Source organism: Xiphophorus hellerii, chromosome 4 (genome assembly GCF_003331165.1).
Source record: "Xiphophorus hellerii strain 12219 chromosome 4, Xiphophorus_hellerii-4.1, whole genome shotgun sequence".
NCBI lineage: Eukaryota > Metazoa > Chordata > Actinopteri > Cyprinodontiformes > Poeciliidae > Xiphophorus > Xiphophorus hellerii.
The window spans coordinates 23,285,105-23,304,790 of NC_045675.1; the positions used below are offsets into that span (position 1 = coordinate 23,285,105).

The 19,686-nt window shown below is 39.1% G+C and overlaps 1 protein-coding gene across 3 annotated transcripts; it reads right to left on the reverse strand.

Annotated features, from left to right (window-relative positions):
* Positions 1-567: 567 nt before the first annotated feature.
* mnx2b (motor neuron and pancreas homeobox 2b) lies at positions 568-5,272 on the reverse strand. 3 transcript variants are annotated; one of them, XM_032559940.1, is made up of 4 exons: positions 3,548-5,272; position 3,131; positions 2,363-2,523; positions 568-1,665 (listed from the first exon to the last, which is right to left on the reverse strand). In XM_032559940.1, the coding sequence occupies exons 1-4, from the start codon at positions 4,001-4,003 to the stop codon at positions 1,225-1,227; spliced, it is 1,059 nt and encodes a 352-aa protein (XP_032415831.1). In that variant the 5' UTR covers positions 4,004-5,272; the 3' UTR covers positions 568-1,224. The 3 variants fall into 3 exon arrangements, with proteins under 3 accessions (XP_032415831.1, XP_032415830.1, XP_032415828.1); XM_032559939.1 differs by lacking the exon at position 3,131 and having other exon boundaries at positions 2,363-2,520; positions 3,571-5,271; XM_032559937.1 differs by lacking the exon at position 3,131 and having other exon boundaries at positions 3,571-5,270.
* Between the last annotated feature and the right edge of the window lie 14,414 nt (positions 5,273-19,686).

Consider the following 19,686-nt stretch of genomic DNA (forward strand, 5'->3'; position numbering starts at 1 on the left):
GCTGTTAAGAAATGGCCTTGTGTGACCGCTCACCATCAGGCTTTTGATGGCTTTACTTCCCTTCATTAGCTTAATTATTTGGCTATCAGTAAACACCACCAAATAATTAATATCTGGGAGCCTCGGTGGTAAATTGCAGCTGACGTGAAAATTTTGATGTGCATTACACAACTGCAGGAAGCAACCAGCAGGAGTGTAAACAGGCACAGTCTGCACAGAAACAAACATGGTATTTCTATTACTGACAACTACAGAATTTCGCCAGGTGAGTTTTATCCACACAAATTAATTCATTTTATATATTGTGAACTGGGAAATGTAAGGTTTGAATTCAGTTTGGCTTTAATGAAAAGCTTACCAGATGCTTACTTTATTTCAAGACTTTCCAAATTGTTCCACCCTACTTGTAGGTTAAACATAAAATGATTTGGGATGTGTTTGGCTAAAAAGTGCATACCAGTGGGTATTGTATTATTCTTTACTATTTTGTTGTTGCAAACAATCAGGTTTTTTTTTTTTTATTTTGTTTACCAACGAAAAATGAACGAGAGTGTGAAAACTGTTGAATAATTTCCAGTCTTGTGTTGCGTTCGCTTTTTTATTTCACAGTTGTACCACAGACAAGTTTGACATAAATACGACTCTAATTAATCTTTGCAATCATTCAAATAAATTAAACTCATTCACTTGCATGTCAGTGACAGGAACGGATTCATCAACGTTAGAAATGACAGACAAACGGTGATATTTACATTAAAACAATGCAACACGTGATGAGTACCATGCAACCTGTTTACCTTCGTGACTCTTGAACGGAGCACAAGCTGTTTGTCCTCAGACTGTCTTTACATCCTTCATTTACAGAAAGTGTGTGTGCAGGGTTGAGCTCCAGCTGTCAGCAGGTGGAACAAACAGGATGTTGACAAATAATAAGTGACAGATCTGCAGGATGCTAAATCTCATTTTTTCACATGCTACAAGGTTTACAGTACATAAAGTGATTTTATTCAGATACTAATTTGTCCAGAATGTGCTGTGTTAATTATTAGTGGGTTTTTTTTCTTAAAAAAACAAACAAACAAAAAAAACCTTTTTTTGATGGAAATGAAAACAGACACATTTTCAGATTTGGACGCTGTCTTTTAGAGTAAACACAAACAGCTGCTTTTTGAGCAGTTTTCCTGGTAAAATCTTTGTAACATTCAGGGTCTTCCTGGGGTCTCCTCACAGTCCTGCCCCAATCTTCCGGTCTCCTCCTCCTCCTACCTGAACCCCCTCCAGCTCATCATCAGAGAACGGGCTGAGGGGATCGTACCCGAGCTTGTTGCTGTGCTGCATGAAGTCTGTGGACCGTGATATTTCAACTTTGTTGCTCACAGTGATGCGATACCCATGCTGGCTTCCGTCCTCCTCCTCCTCTTCCTCTTCTTCTTCCTCTTCGTCTACCTCATCGTCTTCCTCACCGTCCTCTCTGTCCTCCAACCCGTAGTCTGCCCGTCTGCCGTCCACATTTAAACCCCGTCTGGCCTCGTCTGTTTTGGCGCTGGCTATTTTTCCTCCACTTCTGAGCTGCTCCCCCTCCGCCTTGCTGGAGGCGGATGCCTGCTCCTTGGCTTTCCTGCTGCGCTTCCACTTCATCCTCCGGTTCTGAAACCAAATCTTGACCTGCCGGGGGAAATGGAACGTGATAGATATTTTTAATACATCTGAAAAATAAGATCTGTATGACAACAGTTGCTCTTCAAACAATTGAATTTGTAAAGAAATTGCTGGGAGCTAAATTTTATCTGATGTAATTTCATTCTTTCTTTCTTTTTTCTTTTTCAGTTGGCGCAAATTGCCTTTGGAGAAAAGTCCAGTCTTTCATTTAACCCTGCCACTGGTAAAATGTAACACAAAATGTAGTTTAAGCTTACGCAAAGAAATGAAGCAGAATACTTCTAGAGTTGGAGATCATTGACATCACTGACTAGATTTATGAACAATCTAGTCCTTGTTAAAATCGTGTATAAAGTTTCGTGTTTGTGTGAAGTACTGGTCGTTTTCAAGTCCATGCAATATTTTAATCAAAGCTTTTATGGTAAAAACAATATATAGATTTTGTTTTTAAAGCTGTAAATTCATTTGGTTTTACAGTTACTCTGTTCAAAGGTTCGCGTGGCTGTGACAGGCCAAAACAAGCCGTTAGAAATTGCAAGAAAGTCCTGAGATTTAGCCACAAAAATCCATATGTCAACGTTAAAGGCAATAACTTGCAGCAGTCTGGAACGAGAACCTTTTAACGTGTTTGCGTTTGAAGACTTTCACCCCGAGACACGAGGAGCTCAGAAGCCAAACCTCCTGATCGATGATGCCGTCTTACCTGCGTCTCGGTCAGCATCAGGGACGTGGCCACCTCAAAGCGCTTGGGTCTGGACAAGTACTTGTTTAGTTTGAACTGGTTTTCCAGCTCCAGGAGCTGCTGACTGGTGAAGGCCGTACGAGGCCTGCGACATTTCCCCAACAGGCCGGACTGAGGGCCTGCTGGAAGAGGAAGAGCATCAGTTGTCAATCATATATTTCAACATGCTACCAATTTCTTGCTATTTGTCCCGAGAGCAGCAAACAACTTTGGTATAAGACGTATTTGAAGTTGGTTGCACAGCAAATTTAGGTTCATTTACATTTTTTTTTCCATATCAAAATATTTGGGACAAACACAGACACCTCTCTTAATTATAAAACACCAAGGACATTGGAAGTTCACTGTGATGCTGTGGGTGGGAACAGGGACACATATGCCAGCACTCTGTGGCCATCATTAACTATAATAGCTTCACTGCAGTTTATTGTTGACGGGGGGACGCAGCAGGCGCGGGCCATAAAAACGCAGGCATGCCATTAACTTAATGAAAATCCAATGAAGGCTTTTGGGGTTTTATTGATGATCTACAGTACGTTTTAGGTGTTTGTTTATAGTTACTTCGTCACACAAAGACAATTTTCATCTTGTTGGCGTTTATAGAGAAATAAATGAGACAAAATTAAAAATATGACACAAGGATAAGCAATAAAAAAAAAAAAAAAATGGAGACGCACTGTACTGCGAGAGACTTGAGGCTTGCAGAGATGGAGCACTACAACTTCAAACTCTGGAGGAAATGCTATACAAATATTATTCTTTAAAAATACATTTTAAAAAAGTAAAATATATTTTTTTTAATTATGAAGAAACAGTAAGAAAAATAAAAGGTTAAAAAGAACATTTATTGATTCAGAAGAAAAGGTTATTTTATTTCAAGTGTAGATTGTGCAGCTTTGAAAAGATGGAAAGAAAGAAAAAAAAAGAAACCAAACGAAAAAACATCCCAACTATCAAAATGCTTTGTAAATAATAATAATAATAATAATAATAATAATAATAATAATAATAATAATAATAATAATAATAATCTATCCCCGACGTCTCAGAAACATTATAAGCGATATCCTCTATTTGTTTTTTCTTGGAACCTTTTTGTTTGTTTTCTTTTCTCCCATATTTTAAAATTCACGCTTTGGGTGGAACTAATCTCATTTGCTCATACTTACAGGTGTAATCCGGCATCCGCGGCATCATGATCCCGGCTCGGATCCAGTGTTCCAGGGGCAGTGATCCGGCCATGGCAGCCGCCTTCAGGTGCTCCGGGTAGCCCTGTGTCAGCTGCGTGAAGCCGGTGTATGCGAAAGCTGGGTGCTGCCCTCCCAGAGCGCTCAGTGGATACATCGGTGCCGGGTACATACCGGGAATGGCGCCCGGCGTCAGAGAAGCCAGGCCTGGGTGCGGGAAACTTAGGACGCTCGGTTTGGGGATTATTCCCGTCTGAAGGTGAGCGCCCCGCGGGGATGGGGTGTCGGCGCGGTGGCAGGAGACGGGGCTGCCCCCGGGGCTGTCGCTGCTCAGGCCCGGGGAAACGTTTCGACCGCCACGGTTAGTCGCATCGGCGAGGAGGGCGTCGATTCTGAAGTTTTGGGACTTTTCCATATCGTCCTAAAGGAGTGATGAAACTTTGAAGCCTTTTTGACGAAAACAAGCTGAGGAGATGCGCACCTGTGCCGTGCGTCAGCACGCAGACAGTGAAGCCTCTTCAGTGAGACGTTTTCATAAAATTAGTCTGGGAGCGAGCAGGGGGGGGAGAAAAAAACAACAACATTCATTAACGAGTTATCACAATTTCAAGGCTGTTTTATGGCGCTTGCATCCAGTCATCCTTTCTTCTTAAGCGCACCTCATACATATCGCTCTGCACCATTAAAACTACAAAGGTATGCGGCTCTCCGCCAGCCGCCCCTCTCCACCTCAAGGGGCCGGAGTGAGCCGGGATTGGCTGGAAGCGGAGCTGCTCCGACGGGCCTCTAATCAGCTAATTACTCGCTCGTTTCTCCCCCCCCAGAAAGCATTCAGAGTGAGGTAATGTTCAACCCTTGTCCCGCCTGCAAACACCTTCAACTGTATTGAAGCGCGGGGGTTACATTAGAAGATTGGGCACTTATATGTTCAGCAGGACTCTCCCGAGATTGGAGCAACTCGGCACAAAGAAAAGATGCTGCGGAAATCCTCCTCAGCATCAGGAGGATGCAGTCAAACAGCCTTCGAACTGCTCAGAAAACAATCTGTCCATCATTTGGGTTTTTAATACGAACTCCTCCGTCTCGTCTCATGCTAAGGGCATACCATTTCCATTAAAGTTTACGATCAAGAATTGCACACAAATCGTATAAAACCGTAATGACTTGGCAGAGGAGGCCTTAAATTAATTGGCCTCCCGCTTAATGTGGACTAATGCCATTTTAAGACTGAAAAAGTCAAAGGGCGTCAGCTAAAGATGAGTCTCATTCAGCGGTTGCTGGGGGAAATGACAGGAGGTGATGGATGCCTTAAATCTCTTCAGAAATGTTTCTTCATGGCGCATCACTGACAAATTCTCATCAAACATCACTGAAGCTCCTTCACTTGTGTGGCAAATGTCTGCAGCCTACTTCAACAAATGTCCTAATCTCTAATTTATTTTGCACATTTAATCAATTTTGCATGACTTAAACATATGTTCGAAAAAATATATGACAGAATTGCTTCATTGTGTGCTGTGCGAAAGGACAGCTGACCTTAAGCATAGATTGGCAATGACTGAATTATACATGCGGTCTTTCATAACATGTAAGGGACCTTTATGGGTGAATCATGCAGGCATCTGCTCTGCATATTTGTGTAAAATAAAAGATGAAAAGCTGTGTTCTAAACCACGAATCATTTTCACAATCTGAACATGTTTGGATCAGTTTAACATGTTTGTTGTTAAATGTAATCATTTTTGCTCCTCCACCTGCACTGTTCCTATCAGCTCCCTATGACCAAAACAGATATTCCATTTAGAGTCTTTAACACTGGTTCGTAAATATGATGGTAGGAAAGAAATTGATTTTTTTTCTCTTTCAGTTTGTCCCAAAAAAGGGTGGAACATGAATAATTGATATAACCTTATAAAACTTGCACACTTACCATTCGGAGGGTTTTTGCTCCTTTCACAGACTCTGTATCGTCATAGCTTTATTATAATTATCGCAAGATGTTTAGATTTAGTGTGTGTGAACACACTAGGTTGCAATGCTGAAAGCGTGTCCTGAATGTAACAGTTTCCATAAATGGTCAGATCTCAGCACAACAAATAAAACGTGACAAACGCTGTTCTTACCGTTTCTCATTTCTTGGCTTCATTTCGCAATTATTGTCCAGAGATTTTCGCCCAACAAAACACCCACACAGTTAAGGGACTACACTCATTTGCAATAAATGGGTGGTAATATAAGAACTTTCATCCATTTATTTGGCAGGGAAAACGCACTTTACGTAATATTTCAGTAAATGTGCCAGAATTAGCCAAACGGCTGTTTCTCACATGCTGTCCCAGAAACTAACACTAAGACTAAGAACTTAAGTTGAGAAATTGGGTTTCTGCCATTAGATTACTTTGTTGATGGAGAGTTAAAGTACAGGCACATTGTGCTATTTAGTGTTGCTCCATCAGTAATAACTTTAAACTTGAGTGAGAGTTGTAAAGTGAGAGTTTTCAGTCTTGTGGCAGTCAGTTCAATATCTGGTTTTCCAGGATGATTTGGTAGAAGCATTCAAATGAGCCAGTTTGATTTACCTTTGATTATGTTTACAGGTGAATTTGGAGCAAAGAATGAAATGTTAGCCCCTATAGGTCATTATATAAATTAGCTCACTATTGCTGGTTAGTTCGTTTTTATTTTTACTTTGATCTGAACTTTTTTTCCTCCTTCCCACCTTCTTTCATCCTCTATCACAAGCCATTACATGCTCGTGCCCTCTTGAACTTTTTTCAGCGCTCTGAAAATTCAGCGCTCACACCCTTCTCACCGTGAGAGGACAATTGATTCAAAGAGGCCGCCGGCCGTCGACTACAAAGCCAGAGTTTATCGACGAGTTATGCGTCAGTAAACTTAGCGGCCAACAGGAGTTTACTGAAACATTAAAGAGCTTATCAGCAATTACAGGCATATTTTTCAATCATTACCACAGCTCTGAGACGGCTTGCCCTGTCCTTAAACTAATCCAGGTATGCTCTTGTGCTCTTTGTATGCCCCGGTGCAATATTCACTCTTCAGGTCACAGACTCCCGCTGATTTCCTTAACATGCTGATAAGATTTTTCACACTGCTGTCGAGTGATTAGGGAGCACATTTCTGGAGCTTCTGCAGTTTGTCCTGTTGAAAACCTTTGATGCATCTCCAGATGATTTGATTCTCAGTCACTGGTACTCTCCAGGTGTGACGATTTGCCACGATTCAGTCAGCATTGATGGTGTGTGTTTGTGTGTGTGGGGGGGGGGGGGTGTGCGTGCGTGTGTGTGTGAGCGTGTTCCTGTGTCATCTTGTGACACACACGAGGCTTTCAGGGAGATTGTGGATGGGCACCACCTTTCCCACCAGGCCTTGAGAGCGGCACGGTGGCCGAGGCTGTGATAAATGATCCGGGTGCACAATGAGCTTTCTGTGAAGTGAAAATCAGCTCTCCCTCCCAGTGGTAATTAGACTAATTCCCACAATGTCTAATGCATGTGATAAATCAGCTTGCTTCTGCCAGACCTTGAGACCAAAATTAGTGTTGTCTCATTATGGAGATAAAGGTAATTTATTAGAGTTTTACTTCTCTTTTCAGGCTCTGTACCTTGTCCCCATCATTTATTAACCAATATTGAGCTTTGCCATATGACATTTAGCCCACTGGACATGAATCTCTTTCTGTCTGACTTTGCTACTTTGGCCCTTTCTGATTCCCCTCCCCTCACCCCCACCTCACTCCTCCCATCCCCATCAGGTGTGAATAAGCACTTCCATCAGAGATAATGAAGCTGTTTACTCGGCCTGGAAACCGTTCTTGAGCTGATTATTTTCCACGTAGTTGGATGTTTACTTTCACGGTTGCCCGGGCGACCCGACCAAATAAAGCAATAAAAACGGAGATGCTTACAGATGCTACACCATAAAAGCCAAATCTGTCTAGTAACAAGACAGTTGATTCATAAATGCGAAGGCTTATTGCAGACAAGAAAGTTCTTCCCTCAAGTGGCTGAAATGAAAGGCTTTACTTACTAATAACTAAATAAGTACATGTATGTAATCTAGAGTGTGCAAATCCTCTTTGCTGTGCATCACAGCTATAGTGCAAGTCCACAAAACTTTAGACAATTCGGCTGCTTGACTGTTTTTTTTTTATGCACAAAATTTCATAGAAAAAATCGTCTAAAGCAAGAAGCTTCACCTTTTTATTGTTCTGATTCTAGAAATTCTATAGATGATTCAGTTCTGTTCCAGTCATCGTAAAAACAAAGCTTGAGCTCCTTCGAGTGTTGGCTCATCAGGACCTCGTGCTGTCTTAAGATGAAGAAGAAGAAGCTGAGACGACCCAGGAAACAAAACAGAACAGAAAGAATCAGCAACTCTGTACACTGATTCTGCACTGATAGGAATTAAATTGAATGCTCAGGCTTTTTAAGTGGGGGGTTTTGTTGAGAGTTTATAAGCAGTAATCATCTTTCCTTCTGTAAGTGTGTGATTGTTTTACCCTTTATGAAACAGAGATTGGCTTTTAAGCTAATAAATTTGCTGGCTACATTTTGTTAAGAGTTTTATGTCAAAGCGAATTATGCCATCGGAAAATAACTTAAACCAATCAAATTACACCCAGACTGTTTTTCCTAGGTTATACATATTAAGAGAGTGACAGCATTTTAAAATCACCGACACTCTTCTCTGTGGGGCTAAAACATTATGGGATGTCATAAACAGTGAGTTTAAGTTTGGGAAAATAAGTGCTTGATATATAAGTGAAAACATGGACTCTCAGATTGTTATGTTCCTTTTAAAAACTCCCAAAAAGGGTTAAACAGTTTTGACGTTTCAGAAGTCTCTGTTAGAAAGATATTAGCTGGTAGGGAAAAGGAACCTGAAGATCAAAATTAGAACAACTCCAAATACAAACGGTGGTGTTTAGCATTTCTATGTTCAAAATTAAATAAAACAGTTTAAAGGCTTATCAAGTAACATTTGAATGAACTACGACTCAAATTCTTTCGGCCAATACGACTGGTCGTTAATCTGTTGACACACAGTGAAGATGCTGGCAAATTCATTTACTGTAGGTAAGTTAACTACTCAAAGTGTCGCGGCAGAACTCGACTACCAAAACAACAAACTGTCCCTTTAAGAGAATTTGTAGCAGCGCTGTGTTGCTGCTATACTGCTGAAAACATTGATTTGAGCTCTGCTGTTTGGGCAATGTTGTGTTGCTTGGAGCAGGTCAGAGGTTTTTCAGAAAAGTTTATTAGTCACCTGAAAGCACATTAGCCTCAAGTAACATGTGCAACGTTAACTTTAATGGAAGAATATAACACAAACACAAACTCGTTTAAATTAGAGAGTGGAGGGATTATGATTTGGACTACTTTGTGAGGGTAGTTGCATTTGTTTTTTAATGTTTAAATCATGGGAACTTTCTGTTATATTTGTACCTTTCCTGGCTTTTAAAAGTAAAGGTAAAGGTAAAGATAAAGGCAATTTTATTTATATAGCACATTTTCAGCAACAAGGCAATACAAAGTGCTTTACAGGAATTAAAAGGAAATACAAACAAAATAACAGGGCGAAAGAAGAAAAAGCTAATAATGTTGATCCAAAGTAAATAAACTAAATACTCCTATTAAGGAGTATCTGAATACTCAGTTACTATTCAGGGTTGGTAGATAAGTATAAGTAAGGTCTGGTCTGATTCCTTTTCTGGGTTGGGAGAATAGGAGTCTAAAAAGTAGTTGCTGAGGTAATTGTTCTGGATTCCAGGTTCTAATCCCTGTTCTGGGTTGCTAAATAAGTGTAAGTAAGTATCCTATGGCCTAATTTTAAGTTAAGTTAAACCTAATCCCCCACCCTAAAAAAAAACAAAACAAAGATACATAAAAACAACATTGCTGTTTTCACTTATCTTATCTCAACAACTCTGTTAGATCCTTCTTGTTAGATCTGAGCTTATTAATGACAACGTAATAAAGTTTTCACAACTGAGACACCATGATAGATTCAGAACAAATGCATCTGCCCTGGTCCAATTTAGGGAAACCTTTCAACTTCTCAGTCTGCTTCCCAGATCACTGGTTTCACTTTTAGAGGTCCAACGGTGGAAACAAAAGCTCCTTTTCAACAGTATCCAGCCCAGTGTGACTTTTATTATCATTTAATGGGTCCTTCTATTTAACAGCCCGGAGTTTTATAGTCAGTCATACAAGTGCCCCATTGTGCATAGATACAAGAGATAGGAGATAAATACGCTTTATCAGCCACAACAAGGCATCATTACTTTCACCCTCCTATCTCGCCGTTCCTCTTCATCACACATTATCTGGCCACTTATGAGTATATTCAGAGTCATCAAGAGCTTTGAAGATTTCCGTCAGTTGGGTGTTTATAGTTCTCTCCTCTTTACAGATAAACTTAGCTTCAACTCTGCAGCGTGTTATAAATCCAGCCTCTTTCCCTCCAGCCGAGAGCCAAACCTCTTTGTCAGAAATCACGTTTATTAAATCAGCAAATAATCGGCACGTTGTGCACACGCCGGTCAAAGCTAGCCTTCTGGCATGCTGCAAAAATCACCTGCTGCCATCCACACTCACGAGAAATAAATATCCCATGGTTCAATCTGTCTGGCAATCAAAGGTTAGAGAGAAGAAATGGACAATCAAAGAATAAAATACCAAGATTTCAATGAATTCCGATTAAATGAATGACTATTCTGACTTTGAGAAATAATATTTGCATGAAAAACTTTTGAGCAGTTTGTGATCTGTCGCCACTTTGGTCCAAACTGAACTACAGTACTTCTCCAATACGACTGATGGCCTGCCACTGTAAGCCTACTGTACACTGCAGAACAAGACATCATAAATCCGCTTGTTGAAGTCTCTAGTTTTGGACACAGCGTGACTGAAGACAAATGTCTCACTTGCAGCGTCATCCCGGCTCAATAACCGACTGTGTGGGTTATTGAGCAGCTAATTCCTCAGGGAGGGTTCACGTTGAGTCATTCTGCAGCTCGGCACATCTGGTACGTTTCCCAAAACTCAACACGTCAGTGCGCCCGAACGCAAACAGGGAATCACAAACAGTACTAATCTACTGTGAATATTTAGACAGACGTGAATGTCAATAGGCTGTACATGTGTAAACATGGTTGGTGTACTAAGTACTTTACAAAAACAAGGTATGAACGTAATAAGTGAAGATAAATTTAGGACATGTTTGGAAAATTTGGTTCTGAAAAAGGCCAATATATTCATGTGGTGGCGAACTAAATCAAAACTATCTTATATTAAGCTTTAGTAACTTCACAAAAGGCTCCAATTAAATAAAAAAAAAAAGAAAAATGTATTTTGTTTGTAAAAAGCATTGAAAAATTGTTTAAAAAGCTTGAGCAATTAAAGTTGCATTTGTAAATATTCATTTCAGATCACAGATGAAAGCTGCTTCAAAAATATCTGAGCAGAAACCTTTTGTTCTTATGGTTTTGAAGAATATTATTTAAAGTTGAGAACATTTAATTTGTCAGCTTATTTGATAGCTTCCAGAGTAATTTTTATTTTTTTATTTTTTGTGACAGGTTAAAACAATGATGAATCAAGCAGACCATGTGTTGTTTATTCGGAGCAGCAGCCTATAGAAACCAATTAGGACACATGAAGAGACAATTGCTGCTCTTTTGACCCTTTTAGCCAGTAAACACAACAAACATCAGAAACAAAGAAAAGGTACAAAACATGAAACACTCAAAACTAAACAAATCAAGATACTCACTACTGATTTGCACTTGTGTGAAGATTTTTTTTGATTCTATCTATGCAATTTCCAATTTGCATTTAAACTGTGCTATGACAGGGATAAATTATTAATATTTGTTCAAGGTGGAAGAATTATTTTGTCGCTTCTTTACCATGTCATTTAAAGGACTTACATGGCTCACACTTTGTCAAACCTCTCCAAATGTTTTCATCAATTCAGCGTCATTAAAAAAAAAAAAACGGCCACAATGCTGTGATTTACATCTGACCCAATTTCATCTATCGACAAATCTCAACTGGGCTCCATTACTACTTATTGATGAAATACTGACTGAAGGGTTCATTCCAGTGTTTGGACTATTGACGACCTCCTAACAATGATTACTCCGTGGAGGTGGCACAACTAGCAATAATACAAAGAAGTTAATTTGCTTAAAAGATTAGCCTCATGTGCAATTAAGTGAGATTTTGAATTTATGTAATTCTGCCCCAAACCCTTATGCAGCATTTGCAGCCTTATAACAGAAATATGACATATTATTAAGATATGTGAACATTTCCGAAAGCTATAACAGTTCTACTCAAATTAAATATTCAGATAAGTCTGTTTAGCAAATCAGAGGCTGATTTGCAGCAGTTTATGAAGGTGTTGAAAACATGAAACGTCTTATTTCCTCTCCATTTTTACTGTTATTTTTACTGATGTCGCCTATTGACACTGTTTAATGTGTGTGAGGCATAAATATCCGCTCTCCCTCGCACTGCCTGTTTCAAAGGGGTTAGGTAACTCTGAGATAACTCTGGAGTTATTCTGTTATTCTGTAGACTTAGGCTGCAGAAGGAAAAACTGGCCATGTTTCCTCACTCTCCACGTTTGATCTTTTATTCTTCAATTTGCACTATTCTCCACTGTCGCCACATGCTCGTCAAGGAGGAGTGAATGCTCGATGCAAGCTGCTGGGTTTCCTTAGATAGAAAACTTTCTCCTTTTTTTACAGATCTGAGTAATACGCCAAAAACAAGAAATGAAAAACTTTCACTTTCTTTTCTTTACCATGGGTGTATTTTAGGAGTATTTGAAATAAAGAAAGGGGATAAAATTTGCATCTTTGTTTCCTAAACCTTTAACATTTTATTTATCCAAACAGGAACTTTGATTAACGTCGCTAGTTAATCATCCCCACTTTTTTTATTAATCACTAAATGCATGTCGACTCAGAAAGCCTAAACATCTTCCTAAAAGGCTTTTCATAATGTTGAAGTATGACTGCTAAGAATTTTTCAAGAAATATGGATATTCAAAGAGTCTATTTTTGTGTCCTTGGTTATAGTTTGTTTCCAAAATTCTGCATCTTTCCAAATCTTATCAACCTATTGCTTTTCAATGTGCACAGAAAAAAACATCATGAAAAAAAATGCTTGTTTCACCTCCAAGTAAACGTCTTCTGGAGCTCTTCTAAGCAAAATTCAACTCAACACTTGTGCATCGCATGTTAAACTCACAAATAAGGGATGCGACATCATGGGAGCAGAAATGGCCGTGCTGCCTGGCTAGGGTTTTAGAATATGTCTTGGTGTTTGGTGCATGAATCCATTAAAAAATGTTGGCCTCATATTGTTTTGGTACAGATAGTTTATTAGAATTATTCAGGCCTCATTCCTTTCCTCCAGGAAGAAGTGTGTGTGTGGGTGTGTGTATTGGTATTGTGTAGCTGATCCCATTTATCAGACTGGTTAACCCTTGGCAGCAAGTAGTAATTCGGAACAGGACACTGGAGGGGGGATGCAGGCACTTGCTCTAATTAAATCCCCCCACCGTCTACCCGCCCATACCAACACAGACGATCTCCCCTCCCCTGGCGGGGGGAAAGAACTGACCTCCCGACCTCTGTTCCTCCTTCTCTCCCCCTTCGCTGCTCTCATCTCCCACCTCAGCTCCCCAAAACTGCAGAGACACACGGAGACAGTTCAGGTCTAATCAGAGCTGACACTCAGTGTCACTGACATGGATAATAAATAATACATTTCAATTAAATGACCAGTTTTATATGAAGGATTGTCCTTGGAACGTATTGCAGCGCAACGATGCATGCAAAAGCATATTTATACATAAAGTCATCTCAACTGCAAGAACATTTAATGGGAACATCCTTATATATTTATAGTAGCAACGGTGGTCGCAAGGTAACAAGCTGAGGAGTTCAAAACCCAAAGAACAGCGGTTGTTCTTATCATAATTAAACACAGTAACTGTTTAAGGTTTCTTTCTGCACTGTGCTTGTCTGTAATAACAATGTTTGCTTTCCCAGGCCTGCTCAGGTAATCAACAAATGATGATGATGCTGACGATGATGATGCTTTTGTCCTTTTTGTCTGTCGCTACAGTGTTGTTGACCTTTTCTAATCTGTCCCGTTTTATAAAATTGATTTATTATTATTATTATTATTATTATTGTCACATATGATCGTATCGCTGACTCAAAACAAACTTATCCTTCCTCTGCTTTCTAAAGTGACAACGGCAAATAAAAATGACATTAATGTGAAAAGGTGTTTGCGCCGGTTTCTGGCTTTCGTGCGGCACGCAGGGTTCAAAAGCAGGTTAAGAGAGGGCCCATCTGTCCGGATGACAGCATCAAAAGAACTGGCACCGTTCACATGGAGGGAGGCGTTCCCCGGGCCGCTTGTTTGGGAAAGTTACACATGAACTCACGGTTATGTGAGCGTGCCAGTACCTGGATCAGAGATCGCATGGGAAGACGCATTAATTAGAAAACTGCCTCCAGCTTTAACTAAAGAAAATCAACTCAATATGCAGCATGAAATATTTCTAATCTGAAAATAGAATATATCAACAAATTCGTAAAAGTGTAACTTGATATTTTGACAGTTTAATTTTTTAGAGGACGTAATTTGCAGGCAAACCTGAGTTAGAGATGAATTAAATTCTCAGTTAGTGTTCAGGAACCGATTAAATTTGGTTTGAAAACAAATATATATAACATTTAAACATTGTATAACTTTTAAACTGAAAGGTGTTTAATTTTGAACATTTAAATGTATTTTATTTGTTGGGAGAAATAGTCCTTCCAACTACATGCGACCCGAGGAAGAAATTTGTCGCTGTGGGATTGTAATTTAATTTCTCTTCAGCCAGATACCAAATAAGAACAAAACATGTTGGTTGGCAAAAAAAAAGTGTGCCTTTGAAAAACTGTCAAACTGAAAATGTATTCTGAGCTAATTATATTTACAAACAAACATCTTTGCTTTTTAAAATTAATTGGTTCACATTGTTAAACATTGGGTTTACTTATGCTGCAGAATAATATGTAATCCAGATTATATGGCACACATTACAGCAGGGTTAAGGGTTAAGTTTTTGACACATTTTGGAATTACAAGATTAAATCTAACAATATTCAAACAGATTTTAATTTTAAAGCTAACATACCCAGTAAGGTAAATTGTAGCTTTTTGGAGAAAACTAATTAAAAATAGTCATTTTTTCTACAGAAACAGATTCTTGAACAAAACCAGTCAAATAGCAACAATAAAAAAAACTAGTTAATAATCAATCAGTAAAATTCCAATAAAATCCTAATTTACATACAGTACAGACCAAAAGTTTGGACACACAGTTGTGTCCAAACTTTTGGTCTGTACTGTACATAACTTAATTTACCAAATTGAACTTTTCAATAACAATTTTTTTTGTTACTGAAAGCAGCCAAGAAGAGAAGCTTTTGGTGATGTTACTATAACACAGCTACATATCTGTACTGCAGCTCTCAGACACTTAAAGTTACCTAAGGATATTTGAGCAGCCTTATAAAAATATATGTTTTTTTTCTCCTCAGTGTCTGATAATAAATCTGAGAAAATGTTTCCTTCTTACCAGACAGCTAGGATTACCAGTGTTTTTATTTTACATTTTCTTTTTTCTTTTAAATGTCTTCATGCATCTCCTGACTATTGAGTATAAATTTTATTTGAAGTACATACTGTAGCTTCTGGGTGTCAATTGGCAGACTTAAGTATTTTGCCTCTGGTGTTAATACACACATCTTTCACCAGATTATATGGCACAAAACCTGTTTTCTTCCTAAACAGGTTGATGGGACATTTCAATGATATTAATAATTTTGGGGCTCCACAATTTGCTTCCTGATATTTTAGCTGATTTCTTTTAATTTCCCTTGATGCCACACAAGGAAGCAGCGTGTTTGAGCTGTTGCCTATAGTTCAACAAAAGTGCAGCTTCATTTAACTCAAAAGTTGACCAAGCCTAAATTAACCAGTCATTAGCTTAAAAACCATGATGACATAATTTGTGTTTTCCCAACTTGTCTACAGCCGTACTGCTATTTAGTCCATGACTTCTCATCGTTCTGGCATTTGGTGAATAAAAAAGTATCGCGGTAATTTTGACTGATCTACAACAGGAGCGTCTGACGGTGTGAATAAAAAAGCTGTGCATTTTTCTGCGTGTACATATCTTGTTTCAACTACATTCATCCACAATTCTTTGGGGTTACTTGATCACAGAGCAACTTCAGTCACTAAATATGATAATAATAAATTTGAATGCACCTGATTTTGACAAATCTTTCCTGATGTTGCTGGTCTTCTGGTGCTGCTGCTGACACACGGAGGTCAAGTTATTCACCAGATTTGTCTTCTATTTACATAAAAACTGCGTCTGCATGCATGCATACCGAGGGTCACGTCAACATCTCATTTATATAATAGCTCTACGTTTTTATCGCACCCGGCCGTGACTGACAGGTGGAAATGACATCACTAAAAATTTTTAGTTGTTGTCCTTCTTTCAGCAAAGTAATACACGCTAATGCAGATTCCACCAACAAGCTGTTTTCTACACTCATCTGCAGCATCTTTAATCCACCTTCTCCAACACCCACACACACAATTTCATCCCCCCTCTCGCTTCATTTTACTGTCCCCGCCACCTCACTGTGTCACAGGGATATCCAATTGGCATAATTGAGCCAGGTCAGATGATAAAGAGACCTATAACAATCAGTGGAGGTGAAATAAAAAACAGCTCCTGGTTATTACTTCTTGTCCTCGTCCCGCGTTTCACCGCCCAAATTCAGCCCCCTTCCGCTCCCTCCCTCAACACACTCCAGTTTAACAGACTGGGACTGCTGTGTTTATTTAAGAAAAAGCTTTGACATCTCGGATGGCGGGGAGCAAGAAGGAGGAGGAGGAGGAGGAAGAGGAGGAGGTCCGGCTGTAGCAGAGCAGAAATAGATGAGATGAGACTGGCTGCCACTCCTCTCATCAGCATGACACAGCTGTCACAGCCCTATTTCAGGAAAATTAAACAGCCTTACGGTAAACGGGCCGGGCCATGGGAGGAGGGGCTCAAGGGGAGTGGGTGAAGATGAATAAACTTGAAGTATGCAGATAGGCTCTGCCCCTCCCACCTCCTCCTCCTCCAACTTGTTCCCCCAAGCACCGTCCTCGCCTTTTGACATGATAATGGCTCCAAATTGATGAAGCCACTTCACTCATTCAGTGACAACGCCACCAGCGAGGGGACATAAAGGCTTTCCCCCGCAGCCCCTCATCCATCACTCCAGCAAGGATCTCCCTGCTGCCTGCTCAGCGCTGGATGGCCAGCAACTTGTTTAATCAACTAATTTGCCCTCCTCTGGTCACCCTTAAAGACCGGGCCACCTCTGGATTATCTTGTCGTTTCAGCCTCTTAATCAGCGCTGATTAACTGCTCATCAAACTATTAGCTTCTACTTTGCTTTGCTGAGCTTAACAAAGGTTAAAAGCCTGTAATTAAAAATTATCTGCCGGGCAGCAGTTCTTCTCTTTAATTGGCAAAAGATAATGTGCAACAGAGGTTTTTTTTTTTTTTTTTTTAAATGAGCAGAAGACAGAAGAGCACAAGTGCAAATTAAAAAAAGAAATCTCACAGCTCGGAAAAACGAGTTTCAGTTTAAAATAAATTAAAAAAAATAAGTTCAGTTGCCTTTGACTCCCCATTTTTGTGAAAAGATCTGGTCTGGATTTCCGATAACAATGGTTCACTCAGTCCTAGTGCCTTATCCTGTCAACAAAAGTTTATTTTTTACCATGGCTTTATTGTTAGGTTCACACCAACTTCAAGGTTTTTAGACCTTGTTCACACCAACATGTTTTGGGCAAATGGTTTTAATGGTGCATTTTTAAAACGAGCTTACAGCATCATTTCTAGGTGCGTCTTCATCCATACAACAAAAAAAAAAACTTAAAATGTCATGGTAACTGTCCCAGCCCTGTTCATGGTGATGTAACACAGTCACTGAAATAAAATATAAAGAAGTGGACTTGGTGCCTGCAGGTGTAATGCCAGGGTCGAGGGTTAGGTCAAAGGTCGACATCATTGCTTCTAAATTTGTTGTTGACGCAAAAAAAATACAAAACTGAGATTTAACTTGTTTTTTCAAACCTGTCACTTATTTAAAAATTATTAAAGAAATACAGGCCCCAAGACAAAACGGCCACTACCTTGGTTAAGCTCTTGCTATGGTTGTGCCAAGAATAAAATGTTCTGCTGATCAGCATGTGCACCGCCATTAAAATTCAGTCTAAGAATACGTGGAAACAGACGGTCACTCAAGCAGAAATTCTTGCAAAGTGTGTAAGTAACCCATTTTTATAATATATGGTTTATTTATTAAGATGTGTTAAAGTGTTGGGTATAAATGTGTCACAGAGGCCAGATTTTCTAAGTCAAGTTATGTGAACACATTTAACAAGAGAACGAAGCCATTGTGTAATAAATAAAAAGCAACTTAACTATGACTGTCAGGACTCAAAATAGATATATGCTGTTGTTACCACCCCCCCCACCACACACACAATAAGAAGAGTGGTAAAGAGGTTATAAGAAATCCTGTGCACTCACTGTTACATCTGTGCAAATGAATGTAAGGTTCATGTTACAGTGTGTAAAAAAAACATCACCCTAATTCCAAACATAAGAAAAAATTTTTAACACTAATAATGAATTTGTACTGAAGATAAAATTAAATGTGTAATAATCTTCAGGAATAGGCATTGTAAAACAGAGGGATTTTTTTTTTTAGCAACAATATAGCTGGTTTGGGTCCTTAAATATTTTGTAGACACAACAAATAATAGAGAGGGAAGGAGTTACTGTGGTTTTGTAAAACCATCATAAAAGAACGTTTCACTACATTTATCAGAAAAAAAGTGTTGGCATCCCTTGATTTTATTTGCACCATACTTTGGTTTTCACCCATCTGCTACATGTCGCATGCTTGAACAACTTCTATAAACATGTCGATTTGAAAACTGACAAATCAATTAATAGGTTCAATACACAAAGTTCCTCTGAGGAAGTAGTTAATTGTATCAATTGTTGTGGAAACTCAATGCAAAATGTATGTGTGTACCTTTCGTATTCGGTTTCTTTACTCTAATACCGCTAAATAAAATCTGGTGCAACAAACTGTACTGAGGAGTCATTCAATATAAATGTAATAATAAAATAAGATGTTCTGTTGAGGCCTCAAAGATTTGTTCAAAACATTAATGAAAGGACTAATAAGAAAAGTAGCCAACATATTCATGGAAACTCTGGAGGAAGTGCAAGCATCAACAACTCTGGCAGTAGACTTTGACAAATATCAGTTGTGCAATATACAAATCAGCCGTATATGACAGAGTGACAAAGAGAAAGACATAAGGTGAAGCCTTGTGTCGCTGCGATCTCTTTAATTTTAAACTACTTGCCTTGCATTTTGTATTTTCCAAGGTTAGAACCCATCTCTTGAAATATTAGGCTATTGCCAAAAATGTCAAACTCACTATTTTTAAACATTAGGTTTTTAAAAATCAGTAAAAAATAAATATTCATGTTTTAAACTAGTTGAAGACTCACAATATGTTGTTATTTTTTAAGCATTGGCAAAAGTGTAGAAAAACAAGATTTTGCCTTTCCTGGTGGTTTGGGTGCCTTGTATCTATTTTAATGCTGCAACTCCTCTTTTCAGCTTCCTGTTTCAAGCCATTTTCTTGCTTCTTCGCATCAGACAGGCAGCTACGCGGCAGGTGGAGAGCCTGTAAAAGAATCTACAACGACCGACCTGTACTACCTGTACTGACCTTATGTGGCAAATAAAAACTATCGATCCTCCTCTCCCCCCAACTCCCACTTTAAAAGACTTATTGTGGAGCTCCATTCCATCTAATCACTTGGCAAAAGAGTCCAGGGTCTATATAAAGAAGGAATAGGTAAATAAATAAAAGAAATTCCTGGACCAACGTGTTGCTC